Below are 23,447 nucleotides of genomic sequence, written 5' to 3'. Positions count from 1 at the left end.
AGACATATCCCGCACAAAGGAGGCAAATGTTATGATCAGTTTCCCTGGCTACCCAACACCACCACCTCTTCCTCTGTGCCCTGCACACCACCAAGGACCAGATCCAAAATGGCACCTCCTCTCATTGGTTCGTGAACCAGTTGCTCCAAGAAACAGTCGTTTATTACATCTAGAAATTTAATCTCCCTGGCAGTCCCTGATGTAACATTTATCCAGTCAATATTGGGGTAATTGAAATCAATACTAGTAAAACTGAATTATACAGAATCTGTAGAACTCAATATCTATCAATCAAAGAATTACTTCTACAATTTTGTCACTTGTTTCTGGAGGTACGTCTTGTATCATTTAATGAAAAAAGACCTCCGTATGAATCAGAGACACCTCAGTTTGAAAGATACACCTTCATAGAAAAAGAGGGCTCCTTTTAATCATCAGTCTAAAAAAACTCCGCTTTTAAATTATACACCATTCATGAAACACAAGAAAACAAGACCACCTCTCAAAGATACAAAAATAAGAAGAGACTTTACATTTTCTTAACTGGTATCATTTAAAGCTCAGTACTTATCTTGGATGAGAATTTCAACATCTCTGCAATTCTTTAAAGTAATCTGTCAAAATTCTAATATCTCGACTTCCCAACAGGGGTTCCCTGTTTCACCTTCGTTTGGCTGCTTCAGGGGAAAAAACAATTTTAATGGGATACAGGCTTGAATTCAACTTTTCACCGCCCATCTCTCCTGGCATTTCATAAAATGGCGGATGGCTTCCTGAAAGACACTGAGGGATTTAAACCCTCGCATCACAGAAATTACGTAAGAACGTCTTACGTGTTGGTTAAACAAGGTCATAGAAACGCCTTCCATTCAATGGAGATGTTCAATCCTTTAGGTATTACTGTTTGAAGAGTAAAAATCCATCTTTGTTCTCTCTGTATAATTAATCGTCATGTATGTCCTTTATGTTCTGTAATCCTTATTTGTTCTAGCACAGTACACTGTAATTCTGAAAACTTATGCTGTTTCTCCATGAAATGAGACACCAAAGGCTCATGTGTCTTTTGAGATTGTATACAGTGTCTATGCTCTATAAGACGCTTCTTCAAAGAGCGAGATGTTTTGGCTGACATAATATATACACAGGCACATCAAAAGATATATAACATTTTCGGACAAACATATAGTTTGAGCAATAAGAGGATATGATTTCCCAGTGTGTGTATCAATAAATTGATTAGAATCCAACATAATCATACATATTGAGCAGTAATACCTAAAAAATTGAATATCTTACGTAAGTTCTGTGACTTGAGAGTTTAAAGCCCTCGGCGTCTTTCAGGAAGCCATCCGCCTGTCTAGGTGACGCATGAGGTCTGCCAGGGTTTCCAGGTTTGTGGATTTTAGGTAGCATGTAGAATGGGCCCACAGATGGATGGTTTGGTATGAGTTTCTTAAGATGTGGCTGTAGTTGTTTTGGAAGTGTTGTGATAAGACATATATATACTGTTATTTATCAACATTTGCTTATTTCTGATCTGAAGAAGAAGGGTTACCTTTGAAAACTAATCAAAGAATGTATTAAGGGGGTCTTTAGAGCTTAGCTCGAGTTACCTGCAGCAGGACCCATTTTATTCCTATGGGCTCTGATGCAGATAACTCAAGCTAAGCTTTAGTAAAAGACCCCCTAAGTTAGTCCAATAAAAAAGGTATCATCATAAAATCTTTTCTCTGTTTTGTTTTATTTCTATTTATTACCTTTAAAAGTGGACTAACACGGCTACCACATCACTCTACTAAAGATAAAGTTGATATGGGATAATGAATATGATAGGGACACAGAGACAGCTTTGTATGTAGCATTTGTTTGGATTTACCCAGCTATGAAAATACTGCTGTCCTTGTAATGGATGAACAAACATGACCATGCTGTACTTTTTGTGTAATTAATCTGCACCAGCAGCTTGTAAAACAAAAAGGAAATGATCTACAGAAGAAAAAAAAAAGAGGACAGAAAAATAAATATGATGAATATTGCTTAAGGTCTGTTGTGTTTGATAACTGCTTAGCATGTTTAAAGCATAGGGGCACATAGCCAGGAGGAAGCCTGCTTAAGCTACCTGAAAGTAGGCAAAGGTTTGTAGTACTGAACTATAAAACACAGCAGGGTCAATATTGAAAGCGATTTAACATTAAATTTAGCTTTAAATCGCCTATGTGGGTCTGTCTTCTAATATATAGTAGCACTAAACCGGATCGTGTCAGTGAATATCAGCATTAACCACCTAAGCCAAAACCGGCTATTCAGTGGGTGCTCTGGGGGCAGAGTTGGTACTTCACCGGTTAAGAGCTGATATTTAGCCCTTAGCTAGTTAAAGGGGCTCTTTTGCTAAGCTGCAGTAAAAGGGGACCTATGCTAGCGGCGGTGGCCATTTTTGCCATGTGCCAGGGCCCCTTTTACTGCAGCGGGCGAAAACAGACAAAAATGAAATGGTCGTGCGGTAAGTTCGCACTTGCCATTCAGCCGTTTTGGGGGGTGCACTTACCGCCAACCATTGAGGTAGCGGTAAGGGCTCCTGTGCTAACCCAGTGGTAACTGGGCAGTGTGCGAAGCTGGGTAACTCCATGTGGAAATGTTTTTTCAATATTTCTGCTAGTACCGGAAAAGGTGTACGCTGGGGGCGGAACCACCAGCCACACCCATGTTGGGCTGATGGTAGTTCCGGGTTGCTGCACGGCAGCCCTTTAATAAAAAGGCCCCTAAGTTAGCCAACCAAATAGGATAGCATAAATAGCAGTCTTATCTTTAGCTGGTTTAACTTAACTGGGTAAGACTAAATGCCAGCACATAGGACTCAATCCTGTAAATGGAGCCCCCCAAAATGTGTGCTAATTGATGTTCTGTAAATGGTGCTCCAACTTGGACGCTGTTTATAGAATAGTGTTTAGCACCAGGATCCGCACCCAATTTTGGATTTGAGGACTTACACAAACTGAACCCTGGTGTAAATCCCCACACCTAAATTAGGTGCAGATCCCCCAAATTTTATAACACTGCACACAAATCCTAGAACTACCTATGCCCCTCCCATGGCCAATTGCCTTTTTGGATCTGCACAGAAAATGTATGCACACATTTTTATAGAATAGCGACTATAAAGATGCATGCATAAATTATTACCAATTAGCACCAATAATTCATAGCGCTCAATTATGGATGCTAATTAGCTTATTAAGCAATTAAAATGTGCATGCAATTTTTAGCACAATTTATAGAATTAGGAGGATAACCAGTTAAGTGCTTTACCTGGATATTTCATGTTGGTGCCCGGACATGGCTCAGCATTGAATATCTGGTCATGAAGCTTGGGTGACGAAAAAAATTACTGACTGCCTCCAGCTGAATATTTACCCCAGTGCGTAAAAACACATGAGTCGACATTTTGTCAGGCTCTTTCTCTTTCCTGATGGCTTGTTTATGCCCCCCCCCCCCCCAAAAAAAAAAAAGACTGGAGAGGAACAATGAAAATGTAGTTCCCTTAAAACTGAGAGGAGCAGGATCACAGCAGCACTGAAGAAAAGAAAATACATAGTTTTCATAGAATAACCATGCTTTAACCCCACTAATTTACTGTTTTTATGTTTGGTTTTGGCAAGAGTTTCTTCGCTCTCCCACATCTAGAAGTGTAAGCCATGTTTTAACTGAACTGGTGCTTTATCATTTCTAGGCTAGACAGCATATATTATATATATATATATATATATATATATATATATGCTTATTACTCATCATAATCAGCAATGTTCTAGGTGGGGAACATGAAAAATACCCAAAATAAATCATGGCTATGATTTGTTGTAATATTTTATGGGTAATAGTAGGAGGTTTTGCAAAAGTAATAGAGACTGAAACTCATTATTTTTTAAATGTTTTCTTATATTTACTTTTAGTAATCCAATTGCTGTATGGTAGATGCCTAAATTACTTTTCCCACCGACACCCCCTCATACTTTCCTCACCTCCACTATTACAGCTTTTTATGTACTACTTATAAACTACTTAGTTGGCAGTGGCACCCCAATAAACAATACTTCAAGATCTAACTATACTTGAAAACCTTTCCAGATTCAGAAGTGCATAGATAGGAAGGAAATAACATGCCAAGGTAGAAAGCAGAGAAGAGCATCTTCCCCATTTTCCAACATCCTGTCGCATTTTCTGATACTTGAAGCCATCTGGTGAACTTCCTTTCCCTTGCCTATTATGTTAAAAACATGATTAACAGGTAAAATATGTATTCATATAAACCCATTGACCTCAGTTAACGATGCTTCAAATAGTTGGAGCATGTAGAGGTGAGATGAGTTCACATACATCTGTAGTTCAAAATACCTACATGTTTACAAAGATGATGACTCACAGACCGTAGCAGATTTTAAAGAAATATAGTAATTTTAAATTACACTGAAACTGCATTAGTGAATAATGTATGCAAAGCATTGAGATGATAGTTTTAAAGCCATTCTTCCTCTTGATTCACAGTCTTCGTGAAACTGTGCTACACAACTGAGAATGTAGGACGTAGAAAATATATAAAAGCTAAGCACCTCAGCAAAAATATATCTAGATATATGTCTGTATCTCTCTCTCCCTCTCTCTAATTTTGTTATAGATATAAAACAAAAACAGTGCTATTGTTCCTTGCATTTAAACCCTCAATGGGCATGTAAATGCAGGCTTGTATTTCTAGAATTTCCCTTAACACAATTACATGACTTGCTCTTTAAAAATCAGCTTATTCATCCAGCTTTTCCTACATAAGTACACAACTGTGGAACGCACTACCAAAAGCCGTGAAAACAATGTACGACCACCTAAACTTCCGGAAATCACTAAAAACCAACCTGTTCAAAAAGGCATACCCTACCGACCCAACTTAAATGCCTGAACCCTGCAGCACAACAAAACCAAAGCTCATAATGGACATAACATAACTCTTCCTCAATACAATTCCCTAATGTGTCTGTAACACATGAACCTTATTCTACCACAACATCACTTTGTATTTGTTTCTTTACCGGAGTTGGCGAATGCCTTTACAGTACTATGTAAGCCACATTGAGCCTGCAAATAGGTGGGAAAATGTGGGATACAAATGTAACAAATAAATACCTAAAAATAAAATTAAGAGGCCCTTTTACTAAACGGTATTAAGCTCTTAACACAAAGTTAATGCATGCTAGTACACTGCCAAAGAAACAGGTTAAAGCATTCTGTGGTGTTTTGCCTGTATGCACACAGTAACCCTTGTGTTACATATTTTTAAAAAATATTGTTTTGGAAGGGCTGCCGCATTTTCCCGCTAGCAATTTAGGATTAGCTTGCGCTAAGTGGATAATGCAAGATTAATGTGGGGGCACTTAACACCTCGTAAATAGGGGGCAGTAAGTGCTGCTGTGTTAATTTTTTGCAGGCTCTGCGCACTGATGGGAACATTAGCACATGACCTGCAAAAAAAAAAAAAAGTAAAGTAAAGAAATACTCTGCAAAAAGCCGCATTAAAGCTGGGCTTAGCAAGTGGGAAAATTCCTTGTTAAAATGCATTAAACCCAGATTTTACCACACTTTAGTGAAAAAGGAATCAAATTGTTAGCAGGTTATCTATCTAGTTAGGTCCATTTATCAACCATTCCTACCTAATCACCCTTTACAGCTGCTTTGCTGAGAGTTGCATCTATAAATTCTTAGGGATACCTGGGTGAGACTTTTGTTCTCTGCATGTCAGAATGACTGATCTTTTGTGAATCAAACTGATCTAGATGTAGATCTAGACACCATTGTCTGCTAGTGAAATCTTTATTTAAAAAAAAAAAAAAACAACCTTATATACCTCTTTACAAACAGTAGTGCTTGTTCAAGGCAGTTTACCAAAACACATTCATAAAAGTATAAGCATAAAACAATAAAAACATAAAACATTCCCTAGAAACCAAGGGTACCAAGTGATTCAAAGACATCTTGATTACTCTAAAAGCAACTGGTAGGGGTGACGGTTCACTTTTAACACTATATGTACTGAGAGGCTCACAACTAAACATGTCTTTAGGGTAGGTGCAGGGAATTGTGTTCAGTCTGTGGAGGAGTTATTTGATAAGGTGTGGTTAGAATAGCAGCAAACCATGTACAGTAATTTTATTTACTTTACCACTTTTCATAAAGTTGCAATTTTGTGATACTGTTTCTGTGTGATTAAGGAGCTGATTTACAAACTTCTATAGGGCTCATTTTCGAAAGAGAAAAATGTCCAAAAAGTTTCATAAAGCACCTTTTTGGATGGATTTCTTCTCAAAACGTATTTTTGAAATCTGTTTTGCAGACGTCTCTATCTATGCATTTCATCTACAGTGCTTCCAAATCACAAGGGGGTGTGTCAGGCATTTCAAAGGTGGGATTAGGGTGGGCTTACGGCGTTCATAACACTTAAGACGTTTTACAGCCATAAAGTAACAAAACCAAAACGTCTAGGGAGAAAACTTCAACGTTTTGGTCTAGACCTGTTTTTCTAACGAATTAGACACACGAAGGTGCTCTAAATGACCAGATGAGTACTGGAGGGATTCAGGGATGACACCCCTTACTCCGGTGGTCACTGACCCCCTCCCACAGCCCAAAAAATATGAATTAAAATATTACTTACCTGCCTCTATGACAGCCTTTAAATCTGTCCCCATATGCTTTATGACGAAGACCACTGACTATTTTAGTACATAAGAACATAAGTGTTGCCATACTGGGACAGACCAAAGGACCATCAAGCCCAGTATCCAATCCAAGTCACAAGTACCTGGCATGATCCCAGAACAATAAAACAGATTTTATGCTGCTTAGCCTAGAAATAAGCAGTGGATTTTCCTGAGTCCATCTTAATAATGGCTTATGGACTTTTAGGAAATTATGCAAACCTTTTTTTAAACCCTGCTAAGCTAACTGCTTTTATCACATTGTCTGGCAATGAATTCGGGAGTTTAATTACACATTGAGTGAATAATTAATTTCTCTGCGTTATTTTAAGTTTACTACTTAGAACTTTCATTGCATGCACCCTAGTCCTAATATTTTTAGAAAGAGTGTCCGCACTCTGGACCTACTCCATCCTGTTTATATCTTTTTGAAGGCATGATCTCTAGCATTGTACACAATATTCTGAATTGAATTCTCAACAGAGTCTTATACAGGGGCGCCATCACCTCCTTTTTCCTACTGGCCATTCCTCTCCCTATGCACCCAAGCATCCTTCTAGCCTTCACTGTCACCTCTTCTACCTGTTTGGCCACCTTAAGATTATCACAATCACACCCAAGTCCTTTTTTGTACACAAAAGTTTCACCCCCTAAACTTTACCATTCCTTCAGGGTTTTGCAGCCCAAATGCTTGACTCTGCATTTTTAGCATTAAATCTTAGCTGCCAAATTCCAGACCATTCCTCTAGCTTTGTTAAGGCCTTACTCATGTTATCCACACCATCAGGGATGTCTACCTATTGTAGATTTTGGAATTATCCGCAAAGAGGCAAACCTTAGCAGACATCCCTTCAGCAATATTGCACTGGCCCAAGAACCAAACCTTGCAGCAAACCACTGGTAACATCCTTTTCCTCAGAATGAACTCAGTTTTCCATTACCCGCTGTTGTCTTCCATTCAACCAGTTCCTAACCCATTCAGTCACTTTAGGGTCCATACCAAGGGCACTCAGTTTATTTATTAGTCATCTATGTGGAACCATGTTAAAGGCTTTGCTAAAATCTAAATACACCACATCTAGCGTTCTCCCTTGATCCAGCTCTAAGGTCACCCATTGAAAGAAATGTATCAGATTTGTCTGACAAGACCTGCCTCTAGTGAAACCACATTGCTTTGGGTCCTGTAATCCATTGGATTCCAAAGACTTACTGTTCTTTGTTTTAAAAGTATTTCCCTTATTTTACTTACCACAGAAGTTAGACTTACTGGCCTGTTGTTCCCAACCTCTTCCTTGATTCCGCTTTTGTGCAGAGTGACCACATCTGTTATTCTCCAGTCCTCCAGGACCACTCCCAACTCTAGAGAAGCATTGAAAAGATCAGCCAGCAGAGTCACTAGAACTTCCCTAAGTTCCTTTCTTCCTTGGATTTATGCCATCCGGCCACATCGCTTTCTCCACCTTTAGTTTAGCCATCTCCTTTCAAAGTCCTCTGAAATTGTTCAGTGAGTAACACCACTCCATTCTTATTTGTATTTGTCTTCTGTGTTCCTGCTCCCAGCCCTTCAGCTGTGAACACAGAACAGAAATATTTGTTAAGCAATTGTGCATTATCTTTATCATCTTCTACATATTCCTCCCCTTCACCTTTGAGTCTCGCAATGCCACTTTTGCACTTCCACCTATTACTAACATATCTAAAAAATGTTGTGGCCCCCCATTTTACCATATTGGCTATATTTTCTTCCATTTGTATCTTTGCTTTCCTGACTATTTTACCAGCCTCTCTTCGCTTTCCCAAATATTGTTGTCTGACTTCTTCTTTCTGTGATCTCTTGTTAGTTTATGAAGGCTACTACTTTTGAGAAACAAAGCAGGCTTCTTTTCCTTTCGCTTTTATTTACTTTCCAAAAGGGAGGGTCCCAGGTCTCCAAGGAACCCTCCTCCTAGTGTCCAGGTTCTTTCCAATCTCTCCTGTACACCCCAGCTCCATTTTCTCTTTCTCCTCCCCCCCCCCCCCAGAATGCAATACCTCTTCCTCTTTCTTCCTTTTCTCCACCCCCAGGTCTCTTCCTTCCTCCCTCCCTTTGAGTCCAACATGTCTCCCTCTCTCTTCTCCTCTCCCTCAGTATGGCATCTCTCCTTCCCTTCTTCTCTTCCACAGTCCCAACATCTCTTCCTCCCCTCCCGGCCCTACACAGGGTTCCATAAAACTCTCTAAATTCCCCCCCCCCCCCCACACACACACCCCAGTCTACCTGTTAAAATCAAGTTTTGCAGCACAAGCAACAACAACACTCATAGGCTGCCTATGGCCTTCACCGGGCCTTTCCCTCTGATCAGTCCTGCCCCTTTCTAATGCAGCTTTTTGTTTTTACAAGGGTGGGATGAGTCAGAGGGAAAGGCCTGATGCAGACACAGACAGCCTATGAGTATCGCTGTTGTTGCTGCCAGAGCAAAGACTTGATTTTTAACAGGTACACAGGGGAAGTGGATTGGAGAAATTGAGAGAGTTTTATGGAACCACAGGTGGGGCAAGGAGGGAATAGCGAGTTGCCAGACCATGCGTGGGCAATGGGAGGAAGAAGTTAGGGAAATGTTGTACAGCCCTCATGGGCCTTTTACAAAGTGGTGGTAAGCCCAATGCGGGCTTACCGCTTCTAAAAAGGAAGTTTTCCCATAATGTGCCGTTAGGATGCTATGTCCCCGGCGGTAATCGGGCAGTGCGCTGCTCGGTTACCACTGGGTTAGTGCGGGAACCCTTACCACCACCTCAATAGGTAGCGGTAAGGGCTCCCCTTAGAAATAGCTACGCAGCAAGTGCTTCACTTGTGCATGACCATTTCCTCTAGAAAAGAAAGACCTACCTTTTACCCATTGCAGTAAAAGGGGGCCTCAGCGCACGTCAAGAACATACACCAATGGCACAGCAGCTTGGTAAAAAGGGCCCTCATTTAATTATTAATCATGATTAATTTTTATAATCTTGATATAATTATCATGTTGATTGTGGCATTAATCACGCGATTAGCATGCTGCCCTAATTTATTGAGGTAGGATCTTTCCAGGACAAAATCCAGTTTGTCATTGTATGTTTGTTTTTCTATATTTTCATGGTCCAGTATATTACATTTTAAAAATCCTAAAAATGGCAGACAGATCTAGATTGGCTGAAGAGGGCTTTGATGGAAATTCCAATAGTTGGATAGTTGAGAAATAAGGCCAGTTGGGCAGACCTCTGTGGTCTGTTCAAAAAGTGGATCAGACAAGCCAGCATCAAATATGCATATTTCATATCACATTTACTGTATATCATACATTAGTACATAAGTACATAAGTAGTGCCATACTGGGAAAGACCAAAGGTCCATCTAGCCCAGCATCCTGTCACCGACCGTGGCCAATCCAGGTCAAGGGCACCTGGCACGCTCCCCAAACGTAAAAACATTCCAGACAAGTTATACCTAAAAATGCGGAATTTTTCCAAGTCCATTTAATAGCGGTCTATGGACTTGTCCTTTAGGAATCTATCTAACCCCTTTTTAAACTCCGTCAAGCTAACCGCCCGTACCACGTTCTCCGGCAACGAATTCCAGAGTCTAATTACACGTTGGGTGAAGAAAAATTTTCTCCGATTCGTTTTAAATTTACCACACTGTAGCTTCAACTCATGCCCTCTAGTCCTAGTATTTTTGGATAGCGTGAACAGTCGCTTCACATCCACCCGATCCATTCCACTCATTATTGTATACACTTCTATCATATCTCCCCTCAGCCGTCTCTTCTCCAAGCTGAAAAGCCCTAGCCTTCTCAGCCTCTCTTCATAGGAAAGTCGTCCCATCCCCACTATCATTTTCGTCGCCCTTCGCTGTACCTTTTCCAATTCTACTATATCTTTTTTGAGATACGGAGACCAGTACTGGACACAATACTCCAGGTGCGGTCGCACCATGGAGCGATACAACGGCATTATAACATCCGCACACCTGGACTCCATACCCTTCCTAATAACACCCAACATTCTATTCGCTTTCCTAGCCGCAGCAGCACACTGAGCAGAAGGTTTCAGCGTATCATCGACGACGACACCCAGATCCCTTTCTTGATCCGTAACTCCTAACGTGGAACCTTGCAAGACGTAGCTATAATTCGGGTTCCTCTTACCCACATGCATCACTTTGCACTTGTCAACATTGAACTTCATCTGCCACTTGCACGCCCATTCTCCCAGTCTTGCAAGGTCCTCCTGTAATCGTTCACATTCCTCCTGCGAGTTGACGACCCTGAATAATTTTGTGTCATCGGCGAATTTAATTACCTCACTAGTTATTCCCATCTCTAGGTCATTTATAAATACATTAAAAAGCAACGGACCCAGCACAGACCCCTGCGGGACCCCACTAACTACCCTCCTCCACTGAGAATACTGGCCATGCAATCCTACTCTCTGCTTCCTATCTTTCAACCAGTTCCTAATCCATAATAATACCCTACCTCCGATTCCATGACTCTGCAATTTCTTCAGGAGTCTTTCGTGCGGCACTTTGTCAAACGCCTTCTGAAAATCCAGATATACAATATCAACCGGCTCCCCATTGTCCACATGTTTGCTTACCCCCTCAAAAAAATGCATTAGATTGGTGAGGCAAGACTTCCCTTCACTAAATCCGTGCTGACTTTGTCTCATCAGTCCATGTTTTTGTATATGCTCTGCAATTTTATTCTTAATAATAGCCTCCACCATCTTGCCCGGCACCGACGTCAGACTCACCGGTCTATAATTTCCCGGATCTCCTCTATAACCCTTCTTAAAAATCGGAGTAACATTGGCTACCCTCCAGTCTTCCGGTATTACACTCGATTTTAGGGACAGATTGCATATTTCTAACAGTAGCTCCGCAAGTTCATTTTTTAGTTCTATTAATACTCTGGGATGAATACCATCAGGTCCCGGTGATTTACTTGAATGTGAATGCTACATATCTCTTTGAGGGAGGGAAGGACATCTTAAGATTGAAGCTAGTGAGTAAAATGTTGTTAATTACCAATATGTTTGGATTGTTGGTTTAATAATTATTGATAATAAATGTGATTATGCTGAGGCCATAAATAATGAAACCATTCTTCAGATTATTGGTATGGTGTTGTGATATTATAATGCCTATTTGTGATAGGCTTGGTAACAAATTGCTAGCTGCCCTGGTTGTGATATGAGTGTTAAATCGTGAAGGAATATAACCTGTACAGAGTAGTAGGTATGGCTTTGGCTGCCTCGTTGGGCCGATTGGATGGACAATGCAAGTCTTTATCTGCCATCATTTATTGTGTTACTGTGTTTTCATGCCCCTTGCTTCTTTATCAGGAATCTCATTATCCAGATGCTGTCTTTGTCAGGCTATAACTCCAGTAGATAGATTGAGCAATCGTTCAAGTGAAGTGGTGACCATTTTATGGGTTGCTTTTGGGTATTTTAGTTCTACTATACAATAAATATTCCCTGGGATTGGAAGTATGGAATGTTGCTACTATTTGGGTGTCTGCCAGGTGCTTGTGACCTGGATTGGCCACTGTTGGAGACAGGATACTGGGCTATGGACCATTGGTCTGACCTAATAAGGTTATTCTTATGTTAATAAAATGTGTAGTGGTAAATATCTGATATCTGGAAAGAAATGTTTAATGAGGTGTCAAATAGGCAAGCCTGACAAGAGAAGGAGCAAAGAGGGTATCATTGTCCTCAGACTTCAAATTATAAGAATATATTTCCAAAACTAAACAAGAAAGGGATGAACATGTAAATACATACAAAAATATACAGTGTCAATAATGGAATTTCCAGAAATTGATTTCAAAATGTAATACACTTGAGTAATATGTGCAAGTCTCAGAAGTGCAAGCTAAATATTAACAGAGATAGAATAGTTTGAGAATAGCACTGACAAATTTAGAGGTGTATTTTCAAAGCACTTGGACTTACAAAATTACGTAATATATGGAACTTTGTAAGGCTAAGTGCTTTGAAAATGAACATGAGCCCTTGTGTATTAGAAAAATAAAAGCAATATTGGTGTGATTTTTCAGAAGATATTTAAATGGAGATGTTTCATAGTTTTGTTTTGCCTAGATTCGCAAAAATGTTGAAGTTAGTAATGGCAATAATCTAGTTATGTCTACTAGAATAAAGCTCCACCGGAGTGAACATGGTCTGCCAGGGTTCCAGATTTTTTTTTTCCAGCTTTTTTTCATTTGGATTCTTGCTCACTATGTACTTAGAGTGTGTTATATATTAGTATCTTATAATTCAAGAGGAAAGGCCAGGTTTAAAAAAAAAATCAGTTCCAACTCTTCAAACCCACCTGATTTGTAATACTTCTAGGTATGGCATATACGTGGGTGGGCAAGCGGTGTTTGGGCTATAGCTAGACAGTTTTATTTATGAGTCTTGCTTTTAGCATTTGGCATCCTCCTCCCTCCAGTGCACCTTTACTTTTCTCTTGCCTATAGAATAAATCATTTCAATGTACTTGTGACTTGGCAAAAATGTATACATAAAGAATTTTCAACTGCTTTCGATAAACCTGTGCCGAAGCAAGAAATGCACTGTGCTTGCTGCATAGCTGAAATATATAAACTACTGCAGCTATATGCGAAGCTTTTAAAAATGCATTTATGAGTCTGTAGTGTAGCTGTTGTCGCATACCTCCTAACCACTGGGGTTATAGTTCACATGATATGGGGCTTGTGCCAAAAGACATATGAGAAGAGACTTAAAGACTTGAATATGCATATCCTAGAGGAAAGGAGGATTAGGTAAATATGATACAGATGTTTAAACACGTAAAAGATATTAATATGCAAATGTAATGCCCGGCTTCCCCTCAGTCAAGGCCATCAGCTAAGCTCCTCAGGCCAGGTACCCCAGAACCAGGCATATAAAACAGATGAGGACTTTAAGCAAGCTAGGTGCAGGCCAGGGCTGAGTTAAATCCCGGTAGGCCGAAGGGTATTCTCAAGTCCACTCTCATTCCAAAAAATAGCCAGCAGTCGTTGGATTAAACTTCAAGCTGGTTTTACTTAACCATAACTTGAAAACAGTTCAGAATTCAAATTGATATAGTCAGGGCATATAACAGTTTCAGATCAGCGTCAGGCACAGTCTCCTTTAATTCTCAAAAATAATGGGAACAGTCATTATACATTAGTAGCATGGTTTCCCTTTTACTTCTGTCCTATCCTGGTTCAGGATTTCCCTCCGAACACCCATTGAATGTTCTGCCAGAAGTGAGGCTCTCCTACTCCCGCTTCTCCTACCCGGGGTATCTTTTCCCCTGAGCACTCAATTTCGTTACCAAGTTGGGATCTTCCCACAGGCACCCTCTGCCCTGCGGGAGGGGCTTCATCCACTAGATATTGCAGAAGTCCTCCCTTGATGAGGCGATGGTGAAGGGAGGAGGGTTTTAGATTTGTAAGGAACTGGGCAACATTCTGGGAAAGGGGGAGCCTACTCCGGAAGGATGGGTTCCACCTTATTCAGGGTGAGACCAGGCTGCTAGCATTGGCATTTAAAAAGGATATAGAGCAGCTTTTAAACTAGGAACTGGGGGAAGGCCGACTTGTGATATAAATGTTAAATTGTGAAGGACTGTAACCTGTATAGAGTAGTAGGTATGGCTCTGGCTGCCTTGTTGGGCCGACTAGATGGACAATGCAAGTCTTTATTGCCCCTGGTACAAAATAAGTACCTCAATATTTGTAAACCACTTTGAATGTAGTTGCAAAAACCTCAGAAAGGCGGTATATCAAGTCCCATTTCCCTTTCCCTTTATCTGCCATCATTGATTGTGTTACTGTGTTTTCATGCCCCTTGCTCCTTTATCAGGAACCCCTGATTATCCTGAAGCTGTCTTTATCAAGCTGTAACTCCAGTAGATAGATTGATCAAAAATGCATGGTTCGGAACAAGGTATCTTTCATAGATATCACCAAAACGGAAAAATAAGGTATCCCGAGAGCGAGGTTGCAAAATAGACCATAATAGATCAAGTGTCCTTAAATAAAAATCAGGCAAAAGATTGCAAATTAACACTGTCGACTACTGAGCAAGATGTAAATAGGAACAACAAACATAGTTTGAAATGTCTATATGCGAATGCCAAAAGCCTAAGAAATAAGATAGGAGAGTTAGAATATATTGCACTAAATGAAAAATTAGATATAATAGGCATCTCTGAGACCTGGTGGAAGGAGGATAACCAGTGGGACACTGTCATACCAAGGTTCAATTATATCATAGTGATAGGGTAGATCGAATTAGTAGAGGGGTAGCTTTGTAAGTTAAGGAGTGCCTTGAATCAAATAGATTGAAATTCTGCAGGAAACAAAACACATTTTGGAATCCCTAAGGATTGAATTTCCTTGTGTAAAGGGGAAAAGGATAGTGATAGGAGAGTACTACCCTCCGCCTGGCCTGGATGAACAGACGGATGTAGAAATGTTGTTAGAAATTAGAGAGACTACCAAGCTGGGCAGCACAATAATAATGGGTGATTTCAATTACCCCAATATTGACTGGGTAAATGTAACATCAGGACATGCTAGGAAGGTAAACGTCCTTGACAAAATCAAGGACTGCATTATGGAGTAGTTGGTACAGGAGCCAACAAGAGAAGGAAAAATTCTAGATCTAGTCCTTAGTGGAGCACATGATCTGGTGCAGGGGGTAAAGGCTTGGATGCTGTTCAAAAATACCATCCTGGAAGCCCAGTCCAAATATATTCCATGTATTAAAAAAGAAGGAAGGAAAACTAAACGACAGCCAGCATGGTTAAAAAGAAAACTGAAGGAAGCTATTAGAGCTAAAAGAAAATCCTTCAGAAAATGGAAGAAGGAACTGACTGAAAATAATAAGAAACAGCATAAGGAATATCAAGTCAAATGCAAAGTGCTGATAAGGAGGGCAAAGAGAGACTTTGAAAAAAAAAGATTGCGTTGGAGGCAAAAACACAGTTTTAGTCCTGGACAGTTTTGTTCCATTATGCCTGAAAAATATCCAAATGTTAGGAACGTCCAGATCCCACCCTTAACACACCCCTGACATGCCCCCTTGTGATTTGAGCACACTTTTGATGGACTTCATAGAAAAACATCTAAAAATTGGTTTTGAAAATACCAATTTGAACGATTTTGTGAAAAAAAAACATCCAGATGCAGATTTATACCACTTTTTGGATGTTTTTCTCTTTTGAAAATGACCTTCATAGCCAGACACACAGGCAGTAGGTACGTACAGATTATATAAGTATGGGGAAAGCACTGACCACTGTGATATACCATGGGGCCATATGTTTTACATCATAAAGTGTATGAGGACAGACTTAAAGATCTCAATGTGTATACTTTGGAAGAAAGACAGGAGAAGGAAGAAATGATATAGACATTTAAATACCTCTATGGCATAAACACATAAGAAGCAAGTCTTTTTCAATTGAAAGGAAGCTCTGGAATGAGGGGGCATAGGATAAAGATAAAAGGGGGTAGACACAGGAGTAACTTAAGGAAATACTTCTTCATGGAAAGACTGAAAGTTGTGTGAAATGGCCTTTTGGTGGGGCAAGCACATAGGAAGAGGAGGGAATAGATAATTATGCTAGTCACAGATACATAAGACATAAGCATCGCCATGCTGGGACAGACCAAGGGTCCATCGAGCCCAGTACCCTGTCTCCAACAGCGGCCAAAAGAGCATGCATTTCGTCCTGCCCATCCCAGAAATAGTGGATTATTCCTACGTCCATTCAATAACATTCTATGTCCTTTTCCTCCAGGAAGCCGTCTAACCTTTTTTTAAACTCCACTAAGCCAACCGCCCCAACCACCTTATCTGGCAACGAATTCCAGAGTCTACGCGTTGAGTGAAGAAAAACTTCCTACGATTCATTTTAAATTTACTACACTGCAGCTTCATCGCATGCCCCCTTCTCCTAGTATTTTTGGAAAGCGTAAACAGATGCTCCACATCAAGCCATTCCATTCCACTCATTATCTTATAGACCTCTATCTTATCTCCCCTCAGCCGCCTTTTCTCCAAGCTGAAGAGCCCCAGCCTCTTCAGCCTTTCCTCATAGGGAAGTCGTCCCATCCCCTGAATCATCTTTGTCGCCCTTTTTTCCAATTCCACTATATCTTTTTTGAGGTGCGGCGACCAGAATTGAACACAATACTCGAGGTGTAGTCGCACCATGGAGCGATACAATGGCATAATAATATCCTCATTTTTGTTTTCCATCCCTTTCCTAATAATATCCAACATTTTATTTACTTACATAAGTACATAAGTATTGCCATACTGGGAAAGACCAAAGATGAAATGTACAGACTTTTATATCAGCCTTTTTTTTTGTTTATTTTTAATTCTGCTCCTTTGAGCTACCTGGTCACTTACTAGCAGCCTCTGGTCAGGCTGTGGCATCAGAAATCTTTATTTACATCTACTATTTTTAACCCTATTGCACCTCCCATTTTGCCCTGCCTTTGCAGCAATGATCCTTAGTCAATTCCAGATGACTCCCAACCTCTGTCTAACTACTCAATATCACATTTGTGCAATATGGTTTATGATTTGTTAAAACAATATACCGCTCTTCATGGGCACATAACAAAATGGTTTACAATCAAAATAAATATAAATTAGGAAGGGAACATCAATGAAACTGATAGGACAGAAGAAGGTAAGAAAAACCTATAAGGGAGTCTGCTGTAAATAGTAATAACAAGGAGAGCAAAGCATAAGGGAGATCAAAAGAGTCGTCCTCCTCGCTGTAGCTCCTGAAAGCTTCTTGAAACAAATGTGCTTTAAGGGTCGATTTAAATTTGGGGAATGATGCTTTGAGACAAAGTGATTTGGGCACTACTTAATAACCTCTCGTTATCAGGGACTAGGAATTGTCTTTACAGCATTATCAGCCCTAACTGACCTGAGAAGTAGAATTTGGGCTCAGGGATTTAACCCAGCCCTCCAGTCTGGGATCCTTTTACTAAGGTGTGCTGAAAAATAGCCTGAGATAGTGTAGGCGTGGGTTTTGGGCACACACAGAATCATTTTGCAGTGCACCTGTAAAAAAGGCTTTTTTTAAATATTTTCGCCAAAAATGGGCACGCAGCAAAATGAAAATTGCCGCGCGTCCATTTTGGGTCTGAGACCTTGCCACCAGCCATTGACCTAGCTGTAAAGTCTCATGTGGTAACCAGAAAGTAATGACCTCCATGCGCCAAATGCCACTTGGCATGTGTCGATACGTGTGGCAGAAAAAAAAAATGATTTTTCAGCCATGCTTATCTGACGCGCGACAAAAATGAAATTACCGCAAGAGCCACATGGTAGCCGTGCAATAACTCCATTTTGGCGTGCGTTGGGTGCACGTAGATACTTATGTGGCTTAGTAAAAGGGTCCCACAGTTTGTAGCCTAGTTCAGTTCTGTACCTGGGTCACCATTTCTCTGATCAGACTGCCCTAAGAACATGACCATGATGCATTGCTTTTTTTACGTGTTGCAGATGTCCTGGTGGATGGGAAGCCTTGTGACTGTGATGTCATAGCAGACTGTAAAGTCGGAGATCCAATACAGCTGGAGGTGAGACTGACTAATAGGAGCAAACACCTTGTCGGTCCCTTTGCTCTCACTGTCATCCCATACCAGGACTACCAGAACGGTGTACACAACTATGAACTTCATGATATTGTCACCTTCATTGGATCCAACACCTTTTTTATTGATTCTGTAAGTATTTTTTGAAGTTGTAAAATATTTTGTTTATAAATACATATGAAAAGATAGAAAATTATGCCTGGAATGGCACGCCATGATAGATATAGATTCAGAAATTATCTCTAAACTATCTTACCTCCTTGGGTTTGTACCTCAGCTACATCACACTGAAGATGCTATGGAGTGGAGGAGTAGCCTAGTGGTTAGAGCATTGGTCGTGCAATTCAGAGGTGGCCGGTTCAAATCCCACATCTGCTCCTTGTGATCTTGGGCAAGTCAGGTACAAACTTAGATTGTGAACCCTCCTGGGACAGAGAAATATCCAGTGTACCTGAATGTAACTCACCTTGAGCTGCTACTGAAAAAGGTGTGAACAAAATCTAAATAAATAAAAAAATAAATATTGTTAATAATGCTACCTTGAAAAACCCTGTAATGAACCTTCACATATTTGTGTTCTGAATGATTATTTTGAACTTCTTTATGGCTGTTATGTCACTTTATATAGAATGGGAGTCTTCACTGCATCCTGAGTCCCCAAACTAAGTAATTTATCTGATTATTGACTTTTATAATAACAGTCTACATTTCATATGAATTAGCCTAAGTACGGGGTATTGCAGCTGCTTAGCAAGGCACAGCAGTATTCCAGCAGGAACATAAACAAATCCCCAAATGGAGATTTTGAAATACGAGTTCATTCTGATGTCGCCTTAAGTGGTTAAAGGATCCCTTTACTAAAGTAAATTTCTTATGAATTTTAGTCTAAGTACAGGGTATTGCAGCTGTTTAGCAAGGCAAAGCAGTATTCCATCAGCAACAAAGCCAAATTCCCAAATGGAAATGTTGAAATACGAGTTCATTTCAAAGGTCTCCTTAAGTGGCTAAAGGGCCCTTTTACTAAAAAGCTCAGCAGGTGCTAACAAACAGCTAGAAATGTGATCAGATTATTTTGGTAACATTGGAATATTACTAATCCAGGCCTTTAGGGCCAGACTGAGTAAAGGGCACCCAAAGGTGAGCTAAGATAGTATTCTGGAAATGGTGCTCTGTGCAGAGCGTCCTTTACAGAATACTAGCTTGGTGCACAACTCACACCTAACTTTGGGAACGAGCACTTATACCTGGCAAAAGCTGGTGTAAATGCTGGCACCTAACTAAATAAACTACATAACTGCCCCAGCAATGCTCACAAATATCAGTCTTGAAGTGTGCCTCTTAATTTTTTTTCAAAACTCTCATTTATTTAAAATAATCTTTGACAGGTCCTCAGAATACATGGCATGCCAAGAGCACAATTTACTTCTTTTAGTTCAAAAGGAGGCTTTCCTCACAGGCCCCAATTTTTTAACAAATCTTCTTTGTGATATTAATGTTGAACTTGAAGTAGAAATTGCAGAACATGCTTTTTATAATATTTATCTTCAAAGTGCTGCTCAGCCTCAGACCACTAGTCAGCTAAATGTTGATAAACCCAGACCTGCTGACAACATGGCCAGGTTTTGCTTCCTTCCTGCTGACAACATGGCCAGGTTTTGCTTCCTTCATCAGGGTATCAGTTTGGGACAGGGGCGTATCTGCGTGGGGCCACAGGGGCCTGGGCCCCGCAGATTTCGCCCTGGACCCCCCTACTGCCGCCGTGGGTACCTTTGCTGGCGGGGGACCCCAACCCCCACCAGCCGAGGTCCGCTTCCTCCTGCCGCTGCGAGGTTTTTTAAGTTCATCGGGATTCGTCCTCCGTCACTCTGTGCTGCTGTTCAAAGAAGCTGCTAGCTGAATGCAGTTTCGGACTGAGTCTGACGTTGCTGCTGCACGTTGTACATGAGTCTGACGTCCTGCATGAGTCTGACGTCCTGCACGTACAACGTGCAGCAGCGACGTCAGACTCAGTTTGAAACTGCATTCAGCTAGCAGCTTCTTTGAACAGCAGCACAGAGTGACGGAGGACGAATCCCGATGAAGAACTTAAAAAACCTCGCAGCGGCAGGAGGAAGCGGACCTCGGCTGGTGGGGGTTGGGGTCCCCCACCAGCAAAGGTACCCACGGCGGCGGGGGGGGGGGGGGTCAGAAATGGCGGCGGCGGCTGGGGGGGGCTATAATGTGCCCCCTCACTCTGGCTTCGGCCCCCGCTACCGCCGACTTTCAGATACGCCCCTGGTTTGGGATACATAGAGGGAAATAATCGAACGTCGCCGGTGATCTATTTTGGCGGCGGCGCAACAGCTGGCTGGAACTGTATTATCGAAAAAGATGGCCGGCCATCTTTTTTTTCGATAATACGGTTTAGCCCGGCGAAATGCCTTGGGGTTCGCCGGGTTTGACATCGCCGGGTGTGTTTTACCGTGATAATGGAAAAAACTGCCGGCGATCTCAAACCCGGCGAAATCCAAGGCATTTGGCTGTGAGAGGAGCCAGCATTTGTAGTGCAATGGTCCCCCTCACATGCCAGGACACCAACCGGGCACCCTAGGGGGCACTTCAAACATCTATTATAAACAACCAAATTAGCTTCCAGGTGCATAGCACCCTTCCCTTGTGTGCTGAGTCCCCCAAATCCCCCCCAAAACCCACTGCCCACAAGTGTGCACCATTACCCTAGCCCTAAGGGCTGAAGGGGGGCACCTACATGTGGGTACAGTGGGTTTTGGGGGGGGGTTGGGAGGGCTCAAAATTACCCACCACAAGTGGAACAGGTAGGGGGGGGGGGTGGGCCTGGCTCTGCCTTTCTGCAGTCCACTGCAACCAACAACAACTGTTCCAGGGACCTGCATACTGCTGTCAGGGTGCTGGGTATGACATTTGAGGCTGGCATACAGGCTGGCAAAAAAGGTTTGTATTTTAATAATTTTAGTGTGGGAGGAGGTTGGCAACCACTGGGGGAGTAAGGGGAGGTCATCCCCCATTCCCTCCGGTGGTCATCTGGTCAGTTGGGGCACCTTTTTGAGGCTTGGTCGTGAAAATAAAAGGACCAAGTAAACCCGGCAAAATACTGCTTATCGCCGGGTTTTTCCATTATCCGCGAAAGCCGGCCATCTGGTAGCCATGCCCAAGCCTGCCCATGTCCCGCCTTCGCTTCGCCGCCAACACGCCCCTTTGAACTTTCGCTGGCGAGGCGAAGGGAAAGCGGCGAAGCTATCACAAATGTAGCTTTCGATTATACGCTTTTCGCCGCTTTTGCGAAATCGCCGGCCATATCCCGATTTGTGTCGGGAAATAGCCGGCGATTACTTTCGATTATAAGCTGGATAGTTACACCCCTTCTTAGTAAGCAGCCACTAAGCTTACTAAGGAGTGTAACTATGTATCCTGAACTGATACCCTGATGAAGGAAGTGAAACCTGGCCATGTTGACAGCAGGTCCAGGTTTATGAACACTTAGCTGACTAGTGTTCTGAGCTGCGCTTTGAAGATAAGTATTATGAAAAGCATGTTTTGCAATATCTGCAATTTTTACTTAAAGTTTAATGTTAATTTTTTTCACAAAGACATTTTGTTAAAAAATTGGGACCAGTGAGGAAAGGCTCCTTTGGAACTAAAGGAAGTATTTTAAATAAACGAGAGTTTGAAAAATTTAAGCGACACACTTCAAGACTGATATTTGTGAGCATTGCTGGGACTGATATGTAGTTTGTATGAGAGACCCTGCTATGTGAAGATTTGTCCTATCGCTCATGGAGAGACCTAACTAAAGGCAGTTGGGCACATAGAAACATGACGTCAGATAAGGGCCAAATGGCCCATCCAGTCTGCCCGTCCTCAGCAGCCACTAACTCTTCCTTTTCCTAAGGGATCCCACATGCCTGTCCCACGCTTTTTAAAATTCTGACACAGTCTTTGTCTCCACTGCCTCCACTGCGTCCACCATAGTGGTCAGTAAGGCTTGATGAGTCTAGGCAGTCTTTCTGCTACATCTCGAATCTTTGCACCAGGCAGGCAGCACAACTCCCTGGACATATGACTGGTTGGCAGATGAGCGCCTCAGTACCCCTCAGAAGAGAATCGCCAACCAGCCCTAGTTTTCACTTTTTGATCATTGTTTCCTCCTGTTTTCGAGATGTTTTCAGCTCTTCTGCCTCCAGGGCTGCAAACCAATTCTTCAGTTCAACAGAAGATGGAGTTTGATTTTACAGGATCTGGTGACCTGTGTCCAGCTGTCCTCTTTCTGCACAAGACCTTCTCTCCCTTTGCTGGAGGTCCCTAGTGTTACAACATGCATTTCTTGTATTAATTTCCGGCTGTCACAGTTGCTTCTGAGTCTTGTGATCTCCTCTCTTAATTCTTGTAATTCTTTCATGAGGGATTCAATGTGCATGCATTTATCACATGAAACCAGAATTTTGCTATGGGCCAAGCATTCAGTCTGGACAGAGGCAGAAGCTGTAAGGAGAACTGCAGATTACGGAGCACGTTGTTTCTTTGTCATAATTCAAGTGTAGGAGCTTTTTGTATTTGTGGATAACAGGAACTGAAAAAGGACTACCAACCCTATTTTTTCCTTCACCTGTTCTGTAAATTGCAGGAGGCAGGTAGTTTTATTGTGAGATCTAAGAACGTGTTCAGATTTACTCTGTGTTGTCAGACCACAATGTGTTGTTGGGAGCGTGAACAATCCCAGTCACTCCTGTCCCAAAGGCTTCACCATTCAAAATGGCTATAGCACATTATTCTATAATATCATGCCTAAATCCTGGGAATGGCCATGCCCCGTTTTAAATTATGTGCTATGAAATTTAGTAGCACATGTTATATAATAAGGTATAGGGCAGATCCTTGCATAAGTCCTGATTACTGCCAATTAAGGACTTGTTAACATCAATAATTGATTATTAGCACCTAAGTAATTAGTTTATGCATGGCTTTGGGATACCCGCTCAAATTTGGGTAGCCTATACAGAATCTGTGGGTTAGTTACATAAGAACATAAGTGTTGCCATACTGGGAC

The 23,447-nt window shown here is 41.5% G+C and overlaps 1 protein-coding gene across 3 annotated transcripts in view; it reads left to right on the top strand.

The window, feature by feature from the left end:
* The window catches only part of TRAPPC9 (trafficking protein particle complex 9), a 1,491,395-nt gene that overhangs the window by 1,454,395 nt on the left and 13,553 nt on the right, over positions 1-23,447 (top strand). For all 3 annotated transcript variants that reach the window (XM_030219557.1, XM_030219566.1, XM_030219550.1), the window contains one exon: positions 18,294-18,517. In XM_030219557.1, the coding sequence (XP_030075417.1) occupies positions 18,294-18,517 (224 nt within the window). The remainder of the gene's footprint in view (positions 1-18,293; positions 18,518-23,447) is intronic.

Source organism: Microcaecilia unicolor, chromosome 1 (genome assembly GCF_901765095.1).
Source record: "Microcaecilia unicolor chromosome 1, aMicUni1.1, whole genome shotgun sequence".
Lineage (NCBI taxonomy): Eukaryota > Metazoa > Chordata > Amphibia > Gymnophiona > Siphonopidae > Microcaecilia > Microcaecilia unicolor.
This window is presented reverse-complemented; position numbering and strand designations above follow the sequence as displayed.